We start from the raw sequence: 19,609 nt of genomic DNA on the forward strand, positions 1-19,609 counted from the left end.
TCGAGCGGAGGTCAGTCCTCCTGGTTCGTGAACCATTCCCAGGATCGTTATTTACAGTTGGCTCCGAGTTCACGGATGATTTCAGATTTCCACGCATCGACGCTTTCGTTCGGCGATGACCCCCCGACGTTCCTCGAGATCATCGCGGCCGAGAAACGACTAACCCGGAAATTGCTCTGTAATTTTCTCGGAATTAGAAGATATAGAATAATCGATCTCCGTCGGTCCTTGCCTCGTCCGGTTACAAATTGCGTTCTTAACCGGTCGTTCGACGGGCCAGACGAGAGAAGGTGAGGACATTCGACACCGGGGAGGGAAAGAAAAAGAAAAGAAAAGTATCCCTCGACTTCCGTTCTTGTTTGCGGGGTCAGCGCGAGGACCGGGCGATGGTTACTTACGGCCGATTCGCGCTTTACGGATGATTTACGGTGTTCACGGACGAGTGCGTTCCCGTGTGGGACGAGAGATTACAAAGAGATATCGGTCGGCTACCGCGACGCGATGCTCGCTAAGTTCCTCGTCGAGGGTGGATATCCTCGTTCGCGAAGATCGACTCGTTCCTCGATCGAGCTACCAAAGTGTCCAGAGTGCGCTCGGTTTCCGTTTCGAGTCGATCGTTCGTTACCTCGTTCCGAGAAGATGGAAGCGAGCGGAACGAGCGGATCCTCGAATTTAAATCGTTCTCGCGTCCGTTCGACGAATCGAGTGACGTGCACGGAATAAAACTCGGTCTCGAACGAAAGAAAACCTCTCCTTTCTGCCGCACTTGCGTCGAGTCGTCCCGATGGAAGTTCGGATTTATTCGCGCGTTGCGCACTCTAACGTCGAACACGGTTCTTCTCTCCTTCCGAGAGTGTCGATCTTTCGGAGACTGTGCGCTCGTTGATCGAACGATCGGATTCGTAGACTTTAATCTTGGAAAGTTTTCGTCTGTTTCGTGGAGGCCGCGACGGCTCGAGACGATTCTTATCACGGTGGAAAGAAACGCGCGCAACGATACTCGACGAGCAAAAGTTACTCGAACCTCGACCATAACCGTACACTCGACGAGGAGTCCGGTCGGAAAGAACGCTGGTCGAAGCAAGAGGATTAGGATCGTTTCGCGCGGCATCGCGGTTGTTCCGAGTTTTCTATTAGCGGGCAACCGAGGGATTACGTCCCTCTCTCGTGCGTTATCCGGCCACCGGCATTCCATCCTCGAGAAGAAGCGCGTCATCTTTTCCGTTGCTACTTTCCTTCGGTAAATTCAAAGGAATCGTAATCGCGTCGTCGCTCACCGACCCGGAAACTTTCCCGTTGATTTTCGCGTCGTTCGTTCGCGTCGTATTCCCTCGATGCGCGAGAGGAACCTTACTCAACGTCCAACAGAGAATTTCGACGAAACGATCGAAATCCTCTCACCGCTGATCAACGTTCTTTCCGCACGGAGCGGTTTTTCGCGCGGAAAGAACGTTCGGTGTGCGGCCCATTGGCCGAACGAACGACGAAACATTGAGTGGAGAGGATTTTTTTTTATCGGTTCGCGTATCGAAATTACGTTAGCGGGCTACCGAGTGGATCGAGAGGACACGGTGGGAAAAACGAGGCAAAATTCGACGAAAAACTTTCCAAGGTACATCGTCGGTTCTTTCGTCGGAGAGTGCGCGGTCTTTGGGACAAAAATGTCTTGAAATCGAGTTCTGGACTTTACGACGCAACCAGACGATCGAGGGAATACCGTCCGCTCGCGTCCGCTTTAATTATAGAAATACGAGGCATCGCGAGGACGAAAAAGATACGAGAGACGCGGCTCGATCGGATCGAGTCGCAGAATTTTAACGGCGTTTATCGACGTCGCCTTTTAAGGTCGTTTTCGTGGTTCGGCACGCGCGACGAAAGGTAAAACGTCCAAGTTGTCGTTCACGGTCGGCCCGCTAATTAGACGTCTCCGGTTTTCGACGAGGAAATTGCCTCCGCTCGGTGTTTCGGTCCCCGTGGTTATCGTTACCGCGAGAACCGCGACGAACACCGTCGAACGTCGTTACGATTCGAGAAGGTAACGCCTCAATGTCGCGCGTCGCGACGACGGTACCGTTCGAATATCGAGGCGAGGCACGTCCGCGTCGCTCCTTTGCATCCGCTCGACGAACACCGATAACGAGGTGGGACGATCTTTCGACGATCGAGGATCCGCGCACACCGAGCGAACTACTGCGCATTCGTCGCCGCTGAGTGTTCTTTATTTTTCATATTTTTCAAGCGGGACGCGCGACCCATCTCGGTACCACGGTTCGTAACTTTTCGCGCGGACACTGCGCGTCGAGCGTTGGGAAAAAGTCCCAATGAACGCGGGTCGGGACGATAAATTCCCAAAGTTGGGAACAATTTCCCCGTTTCCGTTCAAGCGAGTCGCTCGCTACGGGAGCTGTCCCCGTATCTTACGGAAACAACGGAGAACCTTGTTTCTCCTATTTTTTTTTTCGGACGCAACCGCTCGTAATAAGATAATCCTGCGTAACGATACGCGCGCGGAGTGGAGAGACGGATAATCCATTGTTCTCGCCCGGTGGTTCCCGAAGCGAGCAACTGTTTTCGCTCGAACGGACGCGAAAAAACTGTTGGTAAGTTCGTAAACGTTGGTTTCCCGATCCACGTTTACCGCGACCTTAGCGCACCGTTCGCCGTGGAGTACCGTCTACGAAGTTACGAACGGTTTCTTCTCTCTACCGAGAATCTTCTCGCGTGCAGCGAGCAGCGCGGGAAACGAGGATACGGTCCGTGTGGAAAAACAACGCGGTTGGCCGGGCGGCTCGTTGAACCGGAACTCGAACCCGGAACGCCTCTTACCGGACGAGCGACTTTCGTCGGTCGATTTACGATCGAAATAAATCCTCTCGAGACCGAAATAGCGGGCACGGTAGCGGAATCGGTGGTACCAGGGGGCAGAGGGGACGTTCGATCTATTTCGGGCCTGGCGAGGATCGAGGTCCGGAAGCGGGACGGTCGACCGGCCGGCTGGCTCCCCGATGGAAACCGCGGATCGTTCATCGCGCGAAGTAAACGAACGCACGTTGGTTGGCTCGCTCGTGGGATTTAAACGTAGAAATTCCAACGACGAGAAGCGAGCGACACGCGCGCGATCGAAGCACCTGCGAGTCCCCACTCTTCTCCGCGCGAGTGTGTGGCCCAGGGACGACAAACGGGAGTGCGAGACGGCACGTTGCCGAAGGTGTACGTATCCGGCGAGTAGTGTCCGTGGTCGCATCGTACGAAACGGGTAGCGCGGTAGAGGAAACGAGAGAAAGAGAGAGAGAGAGAGATACGCTCGTTGGCTCGCGGAGGAGAGGGACCTGTGGCTTCGCGAGCGAGTCGCACGCTGTTTGCGCGGTGTTCGTCGCGTTACGGGGATCGCGGATTGCGTCGAAACGATCGATAACGCGGCGGGTTCGCGCGGACCCGGGACGCGCCAGTCGCTCGAGTGCGGTAGCGTCGACGCGTCGTAGGCCCGCGAGATTCGAAACGTTCGAGTACGACCGGCCGGCCGCCCGATCGGAGAGATATCGAAACGAAACGATTCGGTCACGGTGCGTCGCGTGTTCGCGGCCATCGATGTTTCCACGGGAGAAAAGCGCGCCGAGGGAATTTCTAAATTGCTCGAGGAGAAAGGTACTTTCTACGCGCGGGCCGCGGCGACGATGGCGGTGTCGATTTTCCGAACGGACGCGGGCGGATCGATATCGTTGGGCCTCCTCGCGGTCCACCCGACGCGACCTTTGCCCGCGTCGACCCGAGAGCGAGCCGTCAGCCGCTAAACGCCCGATTAAATTTACACGGTGACGCAACGCGATCCTCGTGACCGTCGACGACGGCCTACGAAGAAGCCAGTTGCGGAGCTCGCGCGCGTCACGGTGAAAAGGGCCGTTCGTTCGTTCGCTCGCTCGCTCGCGCGACTACACCTACAACGGATCGAGGCGAGTTGGCCCGAGTCGCCTCACGGTGCGTCGTCTACGCGCGATTCGAGACCTTACCAATCGTTACACCCGAAGCGGACTCGAGACCGTACGTGTATTCGTTGCGGGGGAAAGAAACCGGCGATATTTACTCGGCGTTCGGAAGCCCGATAAACTCGGCGGGTGATCGAGGACGTCGAACACCGGGCAAAGTGCGATCGAACAGAGTTCGGAACACTCGAGACGCGTGTTCTTCGACGTGTACCCAACATCGGAGGATAAGTGCGACCCACTGGAAGAAAGTTTAGTTCCGAGTTTCGCTCCGTGACCGAGAACGTGCTAGACGAGTGCTCACCGGGTTCGGTCGATCGTTGGTGGATCGAGCCGAGGGTTTCGAGGGCATCGGGAGATTCGCGAGGATCCTGGCGTTCGACGGGCGTTCTCCTCCGTCGACGTTACCGAGGAGGCGAGATTCCACGTGAATCGGAGCGAAGATACCGAACGTCGAGGGATAAGAAACGCGAACCGTTTTCGGGACTATCGATCCTCGTTCGAAGAGTCGACGTTCCGCGAACTCGTCGAACGAACCGACCGACTCCGAGATACCGGCCGATCGATCGCACCTTTCCAAGTTGCGCCATTGTCTCCGCGTAGCCGAGAACCAACCGTACCGAGGAGGATTCCCCGGACCGAAACATCGGGGGACGCGAGCCAGGTTCGGGGCTATCGATCGTTTTCCAGAGATTGCGTGGAAGCGTTCCACGAACTCGATCCCATCGAGATATCGCGATTACGGCGTTCGAAGACCGTCCGGTCTTACCGTGGTCGTCGTCGTGGTCGTCGTCGTCGTCGTCGTCGTCGTCGTCGTTGTCGTCGAGGAGAGTTCCACCGAGGATGTCCCGCATCTAGGGGACGAGAAACGTCGAGCGACGTTCCGTACTATCGATCGTTTTCCAGAGATTGCGTGGAAGCGTTCCGCGATCTCCGAGCTGGCTAGCGCGACACGTCCGCGCCAAAAGAGCGGTTTCGATCCGTGTCGGTTGGCACTGTTCAGAGTCGCTCCAATCGTCGTTACTCTAGCCAAGAATCAATCGCATCGAGAGGAGAAATATCCCCGGTGCCGAAACCTCCACGAGGCGTGGAACGTAACAGCGTTCGAGGGATCGATTTCCCGGCGCAGATCGGGTCGCTTCGAGTTGATCGAAGCTCACCGCGAATCGTCTCGTAGGCACGATCCCCGGTCCTCGCGAGCGATGCGAGAGACTCGTGCCGGCCACTTGGAATCGCGACGCGGGTGAACCCTACCCGCGATGTCGGTGCTGGTGACATGGGAGCCGACGATATGAACAGGGAGATACCGAGCAGCACCCTCGCGACCCTCAGGGGGATCCTGGTGAGCTCTCTGTCGAGGGAGAACCTGGGCCCGCACGATCTGCCCGCGCAGGAGAACGGGAGGCATCGACCTCTCAGGAAGGTGCACTTTCACGAAGGTACATTTAGACGTTACGTCCTCCCGATCGTTTAAATATAAACGGAGGAAGCGGGCGCGGCCATCGGCTGGCTCCTCGTTGCTTCGCTCGGCCGACATTGTCTCTCCGGAGACGGAAGCGCGTACGCGCGGACCGGTGGGGGCTACCGGACCTTTGCACGGAGAGAAAGTCGGAGAAGATTCCGACGAGTTTCGATCGTTCGAGAGTGAAAACCAGCACCCGGGATGGATGGATCGTCGTCTCTTATTTTTCACTTTTTCCTTCGCCGCGCTTCCAGTTCGCTCTTCGCTCGCTCGGTTCGCCCGTAGACCTCGGCCACCCGCGATAGACCTCGCTCGCCTACCTACCGTTCGTGCTCGGAGAGAAACGAAAGTAAAGCTACGCGACCTTATCGATCCGGTCTCTTGGACACGGATCGGTGGAACGCGATCGTCGATATCCGAGCGCGTTCGCGCTCCTATTTCGAAATCCACGTTCCGAAAGGTCGAGGTCGGTCTCGATCACGGTTCGCGAGCGTACGCGAGCGGAAGGTGAACCGTTTCGGGTAACCTGGCGCGCTAGCTTGCACGGATCGCGAATCGAGGACGACGATCGAACTTAACCGCGCGGGCGCGACCTCGACGAGTATCGGACGGCGAGCCACCGAAACAAGGCTTCTTCGTTGCAACGTTCGCGTAATTACGTTCACGATCGTGGACGAGCAGCTCGAGCGCGCATTTTCCCCGGAAAGGAGACGAATATTCGCCTCTGTTGGAACCTGAGCTCGACTCGTGGCACGTCCAAGATCGGAGTACGCCTTTCGATCCACTCTCGACGGAAGAGCCCAAATCCAACGCCTCGAGGGCCTCGAATCGAGCATCCGGACGATGGGGCGATTCGTAAGACGAACGCGCCACATCGTTCCAGTCGACGTCGTTTAGAATTCCAGGGAACAGTCATTTGGAAACCGAAATTGACGCGCTCGATGGAAACTTGCTCGAGATTCGTCGAGGAGGTTCTCTTCGAGCTACTTGGCCCGACCTGTCGCGATCGTTCGTTTCCGTGGAACTTTTTACCAGCTCGGTGCCATTTGCTTCGAGTTTCGTACTCGTAGACGAACGTAAACGCAGCGCTCTTTCGCGCGATAAAGTCTCGGTGTAGTTTTCTCGTTAAACGCAACGATAGGTTTTCCTCGCGGAGTAGCGTCGGACCACCGCATTGTTTCGCTCTTACGCGGAGACGTCGTTTCCTTCTCCGGATTCGACGTAATTGCCGCATACGGCCGCGCAACGCGCGAGAACTCATCACCAGGCCCGTGACTAATAGATCTGCTGATGTCACGCACCAAAACGTCCGTCTCCGTACTCGACGCCTCTGGAATCGCGTTTGATAAACGACTTTTCTCTCTCTCTCTCTCTCTCTTTCTCTTGTTTCGCTCTTTCCAAGTATCCGTCGACGGTTCCCGTAGTTTCGATTCATTCTCGTGGATACGCAGGCCTCGGCTTCGAATCGCGGTTACGAGTCCACGGGTGTCGTCGAGTCTCGACGGGAATCGAGACCCCCGTAAAACGCTGTTTTCCGCGTTTGGCAAAGTTTTCGCGCGGTTTGATTGCTTTCCCGACGCGGTGGACCCCGTTCGATCTTTCTACGCTCGAATCGAATCGATTACGCGCGCGGAGGGCAGGTTGAATTTTTCGGAAAGTTTAATGGAGTTTCCCGCTGGGTCAGGTGGAGGATATCGCAACGGGGTCACCGATTGCATCACCGCGGTCTTTTCGTAAATTTGTAAAATAAAAGAGAAATGGGTCGCGTTCGCGCGCGTCCAGGAGACCCGTCCCGGAACATTTTTGTAAATATCGTGCTTTGGCACACATGCTTGGCCACCGTGTCCGTTTCTCCCGGATTCGGTGGCAAAAAAAAAGAAAAAACCCGATCGAAATCGAGCACAGCGTCTCCGTCGGACCTTCACGGACCAACGACGACGTTACCACTGCTCGTTTCCCTGCCCCGTTGCAAACAACGCGGAAAGAATTTTTCGATACTCCTCGGTGGATCGTTTCGATGTCGGGGAGACGAAATTCCCGAGTAAACGGCGACGGACGCGAAATTAATAACCGGCGAGCGTGCGGTGTCCCTCGGAACGAACGCGCGACGATCGATCCAACGAACGTTGCAGCTTCGAGGGTTTCGGTGACGTTCGACTCGGAACGCGATTCGATAACGTCGTTCGGAGTCGAATCTCCCAAGCAGAGTTCTCGCGATGCACGAATCGAGGGGAACGCTCGAAGATTTTCCTAAAAGTTTCTTACGAACGATTCACCGTCCTATCCGGTTGTTTCGACGAGACGGAGTAAACCGGGCATCGGGCGATCGTCGCGCGACGGTACTCGGAACGGTAATCGGAAATGAAAAGTTCCAGCTGGTTCTTGTAGTCGGGTCTCCGGAAGAGGGTTGAAACCGGATTAATCGTCGATCGTCGGGGTATGGCGTCGCGGCGAACACCGGCCAATCAACGCCGACGAAGTTGGCCCGACGGAATTGCGTGAATCGGAAACGATGGGATCGTTAATTGGAGGGCGTGGATCGATTTACCCCCGTGATTAACAATTACTCGGTCGACGATACCGCGTGGCCGTGGCGACGAGAGGCAAACGGCTCGCGGATAATCCTCCCTCCTCTCGCGCGTCTTTCGCCCGTTACGCTCGAGGACGCTTTCCGGAACGTAATTCACCAGAAACGCGTCTCGTTGGAAATACGGGAACAAAGACGCGGCGAAACGCACTCGCGGCACTCGCTACGGGGAACGTGCCTCGATAACGTCCACGTTTTTTTCTCTGTTTCAGGTGAGTACTCGGTCGCGCGAGCGAGAAGCTACGAACCTCGTCAAAGCCGGCTCGATCGCGGCCACCTAGAGAGAAACCACCAAGAGAGTACCGAACGGCCTCGGCTCCTCGTACGCTGGAAACTCGATCAGGGGGATAAGTGAGCCGTGATAAATGAATTCATTATGCTTGCGCCGCGTCGTCGCGTTTAATATTAAACACTACCGCGGAACCGGGTAATTGCGAAACTCGGCCGAGGTATTGGCTAAAGGTAGCGCCTCGACGATCGCGCCCGAGTTTCTTCGTTTTCTGTCCAGCGTCTCGACGAACTCGTCCTGGAATCGAGGAGTACTCGCTGGACAAAGAACACAGTCTTCGTACCGTCCCGATGAAGAGTTCCCGCGACGATGATCGGTCTCGTCGCGCGGAAACCGCGGTTCCGCGACGCGGGAATCGGAACCGCGGCGTTCTTCGACCCTTTTTCGTCGTTCCCCTCCCCTCCTCGCCGCGTTGCCGCGAGGGCGTAATAACGTGTTCGTGCGAAATTGCACCGAGGATGCAGCCGCATCCCACATTCTCGTTATATTTCATATGCACTTTGTCAAGCGCGCGGGCCTCGAGATGAGACGAGAGGATCTCGCGAGCGTGAAGAAGCCCTCCTCCTTGACACTTTATCCCGAGTCCCGTGCGGCAAAGGGGAACGGGGCGTGACGAGCAATTAATTTCGCGCTCGTCGAATATTTGACGCCGGGTAGGACGAAACTACGGTCCGTTGTACGCGTCCCGGGATCGATAATTCGCGAAAACGCGAACGAAACAACGACCGTGGCGTGTGTGCGCGCGTTTGCTCGTCCAAGTTGCGAAAGAGCAACTCTACGAAATTCGAACGTTCGGAGAATAGCTCGACAGGCGCGTCGAGAGGTGTACCGGGCTTGGTCTTTCGACGTCCCCGATCGAAGCGGGAAAACCGATCGAACGGAGAAATCGAAAGGGGAGAAAAAGGCGAGCGGAAACTGGCGCACGGCCGATAAACGCGAATTTCGCGACGCGTAATCTCCGATAACGGCGGCTCGATAAAGCCGGTTCACCGACTCGCGTTGGTCATCGATGCCGCGCGCGCGTTACGCTCGGCCCGTATTTTACAGGGAAAAATTTACGACGAGGCCGTCGCGGCAAATAATCGCTCGAGATCGAGATACCTTATCGCCGAGTCGGCTCGTTCGCCGAGTCGGATATTCTCGTTTTTTTTCCACCGCGCCACTTTGTCTTTTCGCCGCTCGCTCGCTTGCGACGGAACGTTCGCGTTCGCGAGAAGCATGAAAAAAAAAAAGAAAAGAAAAAAGTCACGCGCGAGATTGTACCGCGTCGTCGTTCTCCTCGATCGAGAGTAACGTCACGCGTAAGAATAGCCGGGAAAAATCGAGCTGTTCGTTTTTGTTCGCGTTCCCTTTCCCCGATCGCCTCGCTGCACGAGAGCTCGGAACGGACTCGCGAGTGCACCGATGGAGATTCGATGACCGTTCGATTTAATACGGGGTTAGGTCTGGGGAACGCGAGTCGCGAAAGATTCAACGTCCACCGAGTCGTAGATCCTGGATACCGAGCGATAAAGACGTGGAAACCAACCGGTACCGATCGACTCGCGAGGAGAACGTCGCGCACCGAGAACGACGGAAGGGAAATCGTGCGCGACGCCTCCTTGGACATTCTTTTCGCGAGCGGGTAACACTCGCGTAGATCCGTAACGTTCGATAGGACAAGTGGCTCGTAAAAAGTAACGCGAGACAGCTTCAAAGAGGCGGACTCGCGTAGAAATACCACCGATTACTCGTTACAAGGTTGTAACCACGGTGACGAACCGATTCGATGCGTCGACGCGGATCGTGTATCGCGAACGACGAAGACGCTGCGACGAGCGGAAACGGTGGACCTTGCGGGAGGATCGAGAATCGAGACGCGTCGAAGCTCGCGCGTGGAAATTTTTTCCTCGATCGCGCGAAATATCGAGTCGGTTCGATAGCTCGTCGCGGAGTATCGTTTCGGCGATTGACGTCGGCGTGTTGCCGCGATTGGCACGATGATTGACGCCCATCCGCGAGACGAGTCGATCCGTACGGTCGAAACGGTGGTAACGATCGCGGCAGGGAAATTGCGCGGCAGCGCGAAACGCGGCTAATCTCGTTATCGCGTCTTCCCTTGATCTTGTTACGGCTCAGGTTCGCGCGTGTCTCTCGACGATGATTTTTCCTCCATCGATCGGACGCGCGACGTATCGACCGGAAAGACGCTCGTTCGGGTCTTACACGGACGATTTGACCGCGACGAGTAATTTCCCCGACGGAAATTTATCTCGAATCCCAACGCGGTTGAATAATTCATCGAGCGGGCTGCTCTCTCGGCTACGTAGAGCCCGTGAGACCGTTCTTACCGAGCGCAGCGGCGACATTACGCCCGCCGGTCGCGAGCTTCCAGCGCCGGTTTCGCTAGCGTAATATCCGCTTCTGTCGCCGTAAACCGTGGCAATTTGAACGCCCGGCCGTTATTAACGTTAACGCCCTGCGAGCTTTCCCGCCCCGTTAACAAACGCACTCTCGCCAACGTTTTCGGGGAAGCTTTATCGGCTTTGGGCCGGCCGGCCGGTCGGCTCGGTGCGCGAATCGAGCCATAGGTCCGTAGAGTGCTCGCAAAGCACTCGTGCGTTCGACCCGTCCCGACTTCGTTGTCGAGAAACACTGGATTTTAATCCCCCTGGTGCGTCTCTCGAAACGTATTATTTTTCTACGATCGAAACCGTCGCGGTGGTTGCACGCGCGTATCGCGGCGGCTGCCTCTCGTTGGATCGTAACGTTAAAAGCGCGTGTTTCGCGCAGTCGGGATTTCCTTTTTTTTCTTCTTTTCCGCCCAAAGACCTCGAGTGCACAGTCGAGCGGAAGGACGCATCGAGGTTAAACCTCGCTTCGTCTGGTTGCCTTTACCCGCTCGAAAGCTGCGCAAGTCCGAACAACTGCCACCGGGGAAGAGACTTTTCATCGCCGTGTCTTTTCTGTCTCGTCGCGAATCTCCGCAAGTTCGTTTTTACGCCAACGATCAAAGTCCCCGAGCACGTCACTGCGCTTGTTTCCATATCGTTACTTTTTTCTTCTTTTTTTTTTTTTTTTTTTTCGCCGCCGCGCTTTATCTCTCGGTCGTTACCGATTCGTTTCCGCGAGTATCGGCACGAACGGTTTAATCTCTTTTTCCGCGTCGCTCGTTCATCGAAGAACGTACGTCGATACGTTTCCGTGGCGACCTTGCGGGGAATCTTAATCGATGCGTTTCCGCGCTTCTAGGAATTCTACGCGCGACGAAGCACGAGCCGCGTTACCGTTTACGGGTCAGCGACGAAGCTTCGTCGTCGGAGAGAGATCCGTCGCTCGAATCGAGACGACCAATCGTTCGCGTGAATCTAGCGTCGTCTAGATTCCGTATTTTCCGCGTATCGTCTCGCGATTCTTCCACGAGGATCGTCGTTCGTTCGGAGTGCCCTTAACCGAGTCGATGATTCTTGCTCCGTCACGGGGAGGAAAACGAACGTTAATTTCGTCGGCGAGGATCATCGCTCTGCCGGAATACGAGCATCGTTGGTCGCGCGGTTGCAATGGAAACCCAAAGGGGAGGGTTCGGGGGTGGTATTCGGTCCGTGTACGGGCGACGAGGGGTGTAAGTTCGTCTCGTTGAATGGAGAAACGGGACGGTCCGATGCTTCGTTTGTGCGTCTTAATCCGTGCATTGTCGGGGCGGCTGAAATTCGTGAATCGCAAACGGGGACACGATATCTCGCGAGACCTTCCGCGTTGAATCGAAATCCGCGGCATAAACGGATCTACCGGATTATCCTGGATCGTCTGGCCCGAGTGGGGCCGGAGCCGGTGGGCTTTTATTCCGCGCACCGCTCCGACCGAATTCTCCAAAGCGATACACCGCGTCTCGTTCCCCGAAAATCGTTGCGAATCCTCGATCGTTTCTTCTCGATTTTCTATTCGCGCGTGTGGAACGTTTCCTGGACGTTTCGTTACCATCGAGACGTGAATTTCGTCGATGGTGTGGTGATTTCGATCGGGTGACACCGGTGATCTTTTATTCCGCGCGCTTCTCCGATCGAATTCTCCAAAGCGATACACCGCGTCTCGTTCCCCGAAAATCGTTACGAATCCTCCATCGTTTCTTCTCGATTTTCTATTCTCGCGTCGGGGAACGTTTTCGGGAAGTTTCGTTACCATCGAGAAGTGAATTTCATCGATGGTGCGACACCGGTGTTCTTTTATTCCACGTGCCGCTCCGACCGAATTCTCCAACGCGATACACCGCGTCTCGTTCCCCGAAAATCGTTACGAATTCTCCATCGTTTCTTCTCGATTTTCTATTCCTGCGTGGGGGAACGTTTACTATACGTTACCATCGAGAAGTGAATTTCGTCGATGATGTGGTGATTTCGATCGGATGACACACCGGTGACCGATCGAAAAGTTTCCAGTTCGACAGTGTCGCGGTTCGACGCGCATCGATTGTTCGCGGCGGCGTACCATCGAGCGATTCGCGTTTCGATTTACCAGGAGAGGCTTTCGTTTCGTCCAACACTGGGGTTCGCGTTCCCGCGGACTCGCCGATATCGAATTACGAAAACGTCCGATGTCTCGCGAATCGTTCGACGTCGATCGGTAATTTACATTCAGAACCGCGAAGGTGTTCCGAGATCTCGACAACGCGGAAACGTACTCGATCGGGAGACACGCGCGCCGTTGAATTACCGAACGACGTCGGAGTCTGCCTCGAATCCGCGCGCGAGAGAACGTCCCGGAGAGAGAATTAGAACGTCGACGCGAAATCGATTTAGTTTTACAATTATTAAAATCTTCCCGTCCGTTGAACCGGACGAGCGGAGAAGCTTCGAATTTTCCATTAGAACTTCGTACCGTTAAATATCGATCGGATACCTCGCTCGGGGATAACGGACACGCCATTTTCGAGCAAAGGCCGATCGTCGAGAGAGCGAAAATGTTCGCGAAACGATCCACACGACCGCACGAGGAGACCCGTTTCTCGTAATTATTTTTTTTCATTTCGAACGTTTCTGGGCTACACTTTTTTCTTCACTTTGAAACTTTTCTCCAGGATTTATCCCGCGTTGAATTCTTGATTTTTTGTTCGTTTCACCGTAGAATTTGCAACCGGGTAACGGAAATCGTGGGGTTCGGTCGCGAAGTCGCGAGTTTTTCACCGGTTCGCTCGGTGGCCGAGCTTTTAATCTCGAGGTTCCCAGATTTCCGGAAAGCCCGGGGTTGCGATTTCACGGAAGACGAGCCTCCCTAGGCCGTCGACCGAATTCCAATAGAGCGCCACCGGTTGAGAAAACTTGGACGGTTTCGCGCCGATTCATCTTCGCGGATCGCGTGTTCGGTAAACTTCGCCACCTCGGGAACAAAGGGAGCTCCCCGAGAATAAGAAAAGTAATCACGGCCGGCAACCGATCCGCCGAACTTTTCTCGCCCGCGTTAATGGAAGAATCGATAAACGAGCGAATTTTTTCACCGAGCATTCGAGGCGCCACACCGCGCCGCGTCTTTCGACGCCGATCGTTTTTACGTCCACCGAACCGTGCCCGAGTTTCCGTTATCTCTGTTAATTATCCGCATCGTCGATCGCCCGCTATTCACCCTTTCGACGATGGAATCTTTTATACGGGACTCGCAATAGGACCTATCGATGGACGAATCGAAACTAAAAATGATACCTACGCACCGTGGACGAAAATCGATTTTAAAATTGCATTTTCATTTATACGTTTCTTTTATCTCCTTCAAAGTTCTCTCGACCCCGAAAATTATTTCATTCGTTCGGAGAAGAACGCGGAGAAAATACGAGAGCGATGTTTGTCGAAGGATTTTCTAATCGACCAACCGGACAATTCTGAGAACAACGATAACGATAACGGACGATTCATCGCAAACACGATCGACGGTTCTAGAGTCCCGTTGAGCGTTCGTTTCGAATCGAAAAGAACCCAGAATGCCCGTTTCGCGGAGTGCAGCCCGTATTCGTCGAGTTTGTTGCTTCGAACGAAACGAACTCGATAAATATTCCCGATGCGAGTGCGAAGCGAAACGTAGATGCACATTTCGGCTCTGGAGATTCTCCGCGCACGGTTACGGAGACTATTTTCCGCTGCTTGTTCGTCGTTTACGGGGCAACAGCGAAGAGAAAGAACGAGTTTCGAAAGTTCCAACTCGGCCGCGGGCGTCGGTAAACCTGTTTCAAAGTTTCCTAGAGGGTTGCGAATTTTCCAACGCGCCCGGAAAATCTTCGTTTACGAGCAGTTTACCGTGTATTTTCAAATCCTCGAGTACCGGACCGATTCAACGTTTCGAGAACGGTTTCGGGCCGAGTTTTCATCGATGCACTCCAAAATTCTCTCACCGTAGAGAATTATCGACCGACGCGTGTGCGACACTTGATAAATTATAAAACGAAGCAGACGCATCGAAGGTAAAGTTAGTTTTCGGGGTCCGTAGTTTTCTTTCGGTGCAAAATATTCATCGAGTTGCTCTTCGTCGAGACGAGTGTTACAAAATATATAATTTCCCTTCGAGCTTTCCGTTCGACCGAGCGTAGTCGTTCACTCTTTTTTCACGAGTGTCGAAAATCGGCTAGTAGTCGGTCGATCGTTAATTACCGTAATCTCGAACGAGAGATTCCTTTGTTCGCTTCTTGAGCGACTTACGTAAGAATCTAGCGTAGGTTTACGCGAGTAACGGAGGACGAGCGGCGAGTCGGAGTCGCCTTGCGAGCGCAAGGTTAATACGTCGGGGAAAACACCGCCGCGAATCGGGCTAGCGTAATAAAATTTTTCTTTTTGGCGCGGTCCGTAGTTTCGCGAGTTTTTTTTTCTTCCGTTGGTTCGCCGCATGCAGCCCGCGGGACGCCATTGGTACGGTTCCAAGCGGTGAAAAAGTCGTCGAAGCGGGTAGATTTAACGGTGTTCCGTGCGTCGGTTCCTTTTTCGCGAGGGCGACGCTCCTCCCCGGCTAAGCGAGACGTATTTGGTCGCCGGTGCGAGCGATTTCCACTCGTTAAAGCGTAGAAAACCGGAACTAATTCGCTCGTTAATTGTCGGAGCGATAACCGTTTCCTCGGTATCGCGCGATCGCGAACCAAAGGAAAACTTCTTTTGATATTTTGCGTAAGTTCCTCCGCGGCGAGAAGTTTCTCGCCAAGCCCCTCCGCGATAATTAATTTCACCGGCCGGAGTTTTCCGGGTTTAATTAGACGTTCGATGTCCGTGTTTCTTCGGCCGAACGCGATAGGCCTTCCGAGGGAGGACCAACGGCGGTTAATTTTCTCCGTTTTCGTTCGCATTCGTCGAGACCAGCCTTTACGCTTTAATCGTTTCGCGAAGAACGGTCTCTCTTCTTCGACCCGTATCGCAAACTCGGAAGACTCGACGCCGAGGAACAATCGTTCTCGCGATCCGGACAAGAGGCTTCCCCTCGAAATTTATTCGTCTCGCGGCGATAGTCGCGAGTAAACTTTCGATCCGGCGTATATCGGTCTTCGTCGCGCGCTCTCGCTTCTCCCGTGCGATCGAGGAAAGTTACAAAGTACCGAGCCAGACGACGCGAGTTTTATCGTTTATCTTTTTCTTTTTCGTTCGCTCCTTACCCTGGAAAAGGTTCCAGGAAAGACGTCTCGACGGATTTCAATTAATCGACGAAAGTCGAACGGGAGAGGAGGCACGATGGAGAGGCGACACGGGGCAGACAGTTCGACGGTACAATTATCGTCTTCGACGGACGATACGGGTATATCGCGTCGCGACATCGCGCCGCGCGAGCTTCTTCCTTGGCTAGAAAAGTCCCGCGAAGGAACGAAGACTTCTGGTGCTCGATAACTCTCGATGGTCGAGCGCTCGGGTGGTCCGCAGAATCGGCCACAATGCGGGGAACAAAGGAGCTGCGGCGTAGACGTTATCTCGATCGAATAAAAATGCCAAAGTCCTCCGATACACTTGACATAAATCTCGGGAACGATAAAGGGGGCTGCGGTAACGAGCGATACGTCCGATCGTTAATGCCAGCTACGTGGAAACTCGAGGTACGCGGAACTTGCGGCCGTTTCGCGGACCGTTTCCAACCGACCGACTCTTCGTTCTCCGGTTTCGATCTCGAGAGAATTCGTCTTTTCGGCGAGAATTTCCGCTTTCGTTTCTTCCCACCGGTGGTCGATTGTTCGATCGACGGTCTCTGGTTTCGTAAACGGGACGATATTTATCGCGCGGTAACGAAACGAGCGCGGAAACGTAATCGAAAAGTGCACGATGATCCGATGCGTCAAGGTTCGTTCGCGATATCCGCGCGCATCGCGATCGATCGTGCTACGCGTCGGTAGCGTACGAAGAGTTCAACGTCCTTGGTAATTCTTAATTCTGCGTCCGTGATTCTCGAGTACGCAAAAGTTCCGTTCGATTTTAATTTCAAATGTACCGTCGCCGAAAATGGGCGGTGCCGCGCCACGATCGGCGAATCGGTGGCCAAGTTGTCGCAACGACCGGTTCGTTTCGTCGAACGGGCTACGTAGGGGAGAGGGCGGGACAAGAAGTTGGGCCCGGGGTTAGGAAATTTGACGGGACCATTACTCGCGAGCGACGCCTTGGGTTTACCGTACGTCGATCGACGTTACGGACGAGGCGGTACGAGCGTGGTCGCCGCGACAGAAATTTCACGTCCCCGAACCAACTTCTAGGATTTTGGTCCCTCGCGCGATTAAACGCTCGACACACCGATAATTAGTCGTTCTTCGTAGCGGCGTGTACCGTGTCGCGAGCTCGGCTTTCGAACGGTCTCGACGGTTTCGAAATACGTCCGCGCGGAATCGATCCAAGAATCGGCGAACCAGCGCCGAAAGGTTTCTTCGCGAAGAAACGAATCGATCCGGTCGGTCTCGAAAGCGGAGAACCGACGAAAGATTCGCGGAGTTTACCGATCGTTCGACGAACGATAGCGTTCGATGTGTCGCGGTACTCGCGAAATATTTCTCCGCGACGTGGCCGTAATTCTTTGGACGCGCGTGGGCCTCGAGCGACGTTCCAAGCGATACCAGTCTTTCGGAGGAGAAAGTTCGCCGATATTTTCCAACGGTGCGCGAAACTCTCGAAAAATATGGACAAAATCTAAACGGTGGAACGACACGGGCTCCCATCGACGCTGCGTAAACTCGGCCACCTGCTGGCCTCGACCGTTCGGTCGTTCCGCGTTATGTACCAACGAAACGAACACAGAGAACGCGCCGGAGCGCAAATGGAGCTTTCCAGGAATCCCGACACAATGTACTCGGAAGGGGAAAATAGAAACCTTCCCTTTCTCTCGATGACGCGGGAACACGCGTTCGGACATTCGATGCAGCGCGATGAAATACTCGGACGAGGAGACACGTTCAAGGAGCGCTCGTATTCCGTAATACAACACGCCTGTTTATTCGTTGCCGCGCGAACAACGTCCAGTTTGTTACGAGTCTCGTGTATAACGTTTCATCGTGACGCGTTCTATAGCGGCTGACTCTTGCGACGGCGATCCATCGCGCGAACAAAGCGCGTTTCGATCGCGATTTTGCATCGCGTGCGCTCCGCTCCGCTCCGCTCCGCTCCGCTCGGGAGAGAATTTTTCAACGCGTACCGTATTTTTATCGAGGGAGCGAAAAAAAAATATTGGAAAAAAGTAGAAGCTCTCTCGCGAAGACCCGTTCGAGAGAGATATTTTTGCAACGATCTCCGCAATTTTTCGAGTCCAATCGTCGTAAATCGGGAACGAATTCGGAGCTCTCGTAGATCGAGAGCCAAGAGGGTACGAAATGAGTTACGGACGAGGGTCTCGCGGCGGCGATGTCGGCTCGGGAGTAGTCGAGCCGTCCTCTTGCCGCGTAACCGAACGGCTCGAAATCGTGGATCGATGATCGATGATCCCTCCGGCCGTCTACTCGTGGCCACCGACGCCCCCGAAAAGATTGGACCGGCAATATCGCGGAGTACGGAGGGCGGAGATCGACGAGACCGGACTCCCGGTCCCCTTCGACTTCCAGAAAGATCCGATACGCGATCGAACGGTGCTTTTACCCGAAATTCGTTTATCGAGTTCGCGGAATCCAGCCGCCGCGCCGCCGCCAATTTCATCGGTGCACTCTTGCGATTCGTTGCAACGTTGGTGCATTTCACCGCCGCAACGGTGCCGCGCGCGGTATCAATTCCTGGCGTCGCGGGGACGCGCACCGCCGCTCGCTCGACTATTTTTTATTCCCGTGAAAATTCCCCGGGTGAGAGTGAACCCGCCGACTCGGAAACCGTCCGGCTGTTCGATATTTCCCGACACGCGCCTCTCGTAACGGAATACAGCGACACACGCGCCACCCGAAATATCCAGGACGTATTTATCCAATCGTTTCGTCGTTGCAACCTCGCGCGTGCAACGTTTCGAGTCCACGCGTTCAACGTTTCAAATATCTGCGACACCTATTCCAATCGAAGAGGCACAAACATCGGAACATTGTTTTATAGCTCATCGGACGAAGTGATTTATCGCTCGCGAATCTTTCAATTTTATTCACCCTCGAGCACGATCGCTACTATCGCGCAAACTTCGAAACGTATTGATAGATTCGGGACTTTGTCGATTAGGAAAGCCGAATTACTCGAAAACGTCAACGGGATGAAATCGAGCACGAAAGAAAGAAACACCGCTGTGGTTAACGCGGTACTTCGTTGGTTAGAAGAAAGTCCACCGATATTAACTCCGATTTATTTACGATTACGTCGCTTAAAAGTCGTGGTTTTTAAACGTCGCCTGGTTACGGTCGACGATCAAGATCGATCGTCCAAGCACATCGGATACGAACGTTTCGATCTTCGTTTCCCGGAGAAGGTGTACGCGAACAATCGAACGCCAACGGAACAAACGTGTATTTTCTCCGCGAGAATAAAATTCGTGTCTCGCGTTTTTCGGTCAGGGCAACGAATCGTCCTCTCCGCGGGTGCTCGAGTCGTAGACCCTGGCCCGGTAGTCACGTACGAGGGAGTTTCAATTCCCTCCGGGAGTTTCTCTCGCTGGTTGTTCGTCGGGTGTGCGCTCTCGCGGACGCGGCGTGCCACGAGGAAGGTGGTTCATCTTCGAAATATCATTCTGGCCGTTGTCCAAGGACCGCGTTCGCCGCGGGAATGCATTTCTTCGGTCTAATCGAAGCTCGGTGGACGATGAATCGGGCCGAGTCGGGGTAACGGGTCCTCGCGGAACGAAGGGTAACTCGTGCGCGCGGAACCGAGTGTCTGGACACGTGGTGTACACGAAGTAGTAGAGGGAGGTGGCGACCG

The 19,609-nt window shown here is 54.6% G+C and overlaps 1 protein-coding gene across 22 annotated transcripts in view; it reads left to right on the top strand.

The window, feature by feature from the left end:
* Positions 1-19,609, top strand: part of LOC143151710 (uncharacterized) — a 217,353-nt gene that overhangs the window by 120,827 nt on the left and 76,917 nt on the right. Inside the window, exon 1 of one of the 22 annotated variants that reach the window (XM_076321087.1) lies at positions 3,234-5,419. The exons of 17 other annotated variants lie outside the window; for them this stretch is intronic. In XM_076321087.1, coding sequence (XP_076177202.1) covers positions 5,257-5,419 — 163 coding nt within the window. In that variant the 5' untranslated portion in view covers positions 3,234-5,256. Of the gene's footprint in view, positions 1-3,233; positions 5,420-19,609 lie in introns of those variants that run through there. 4 more of the 22 variants (XM_076321090.1, XM_076321095.1, XM_076321099.1 and 1 more) reach the window with 4 other exon arrangements.

Source organism: Ptiloglossa arizonensis, chromosome 9, assembly GCF_051014685.1.
Source record: "Ptiloglossa arizonensis isolate GNS036 chromosome 9, iyPtiAriz1_principal, whole genome shotgun sequence".
In the NCBI taxonomy this organism is placed as follows: Eukaryota; Metazoa; Arthropoda; class Insecta; order Hymenoptera; family Colletidae; genus Ptiloglossa; species Ptiloglossa arizonensis.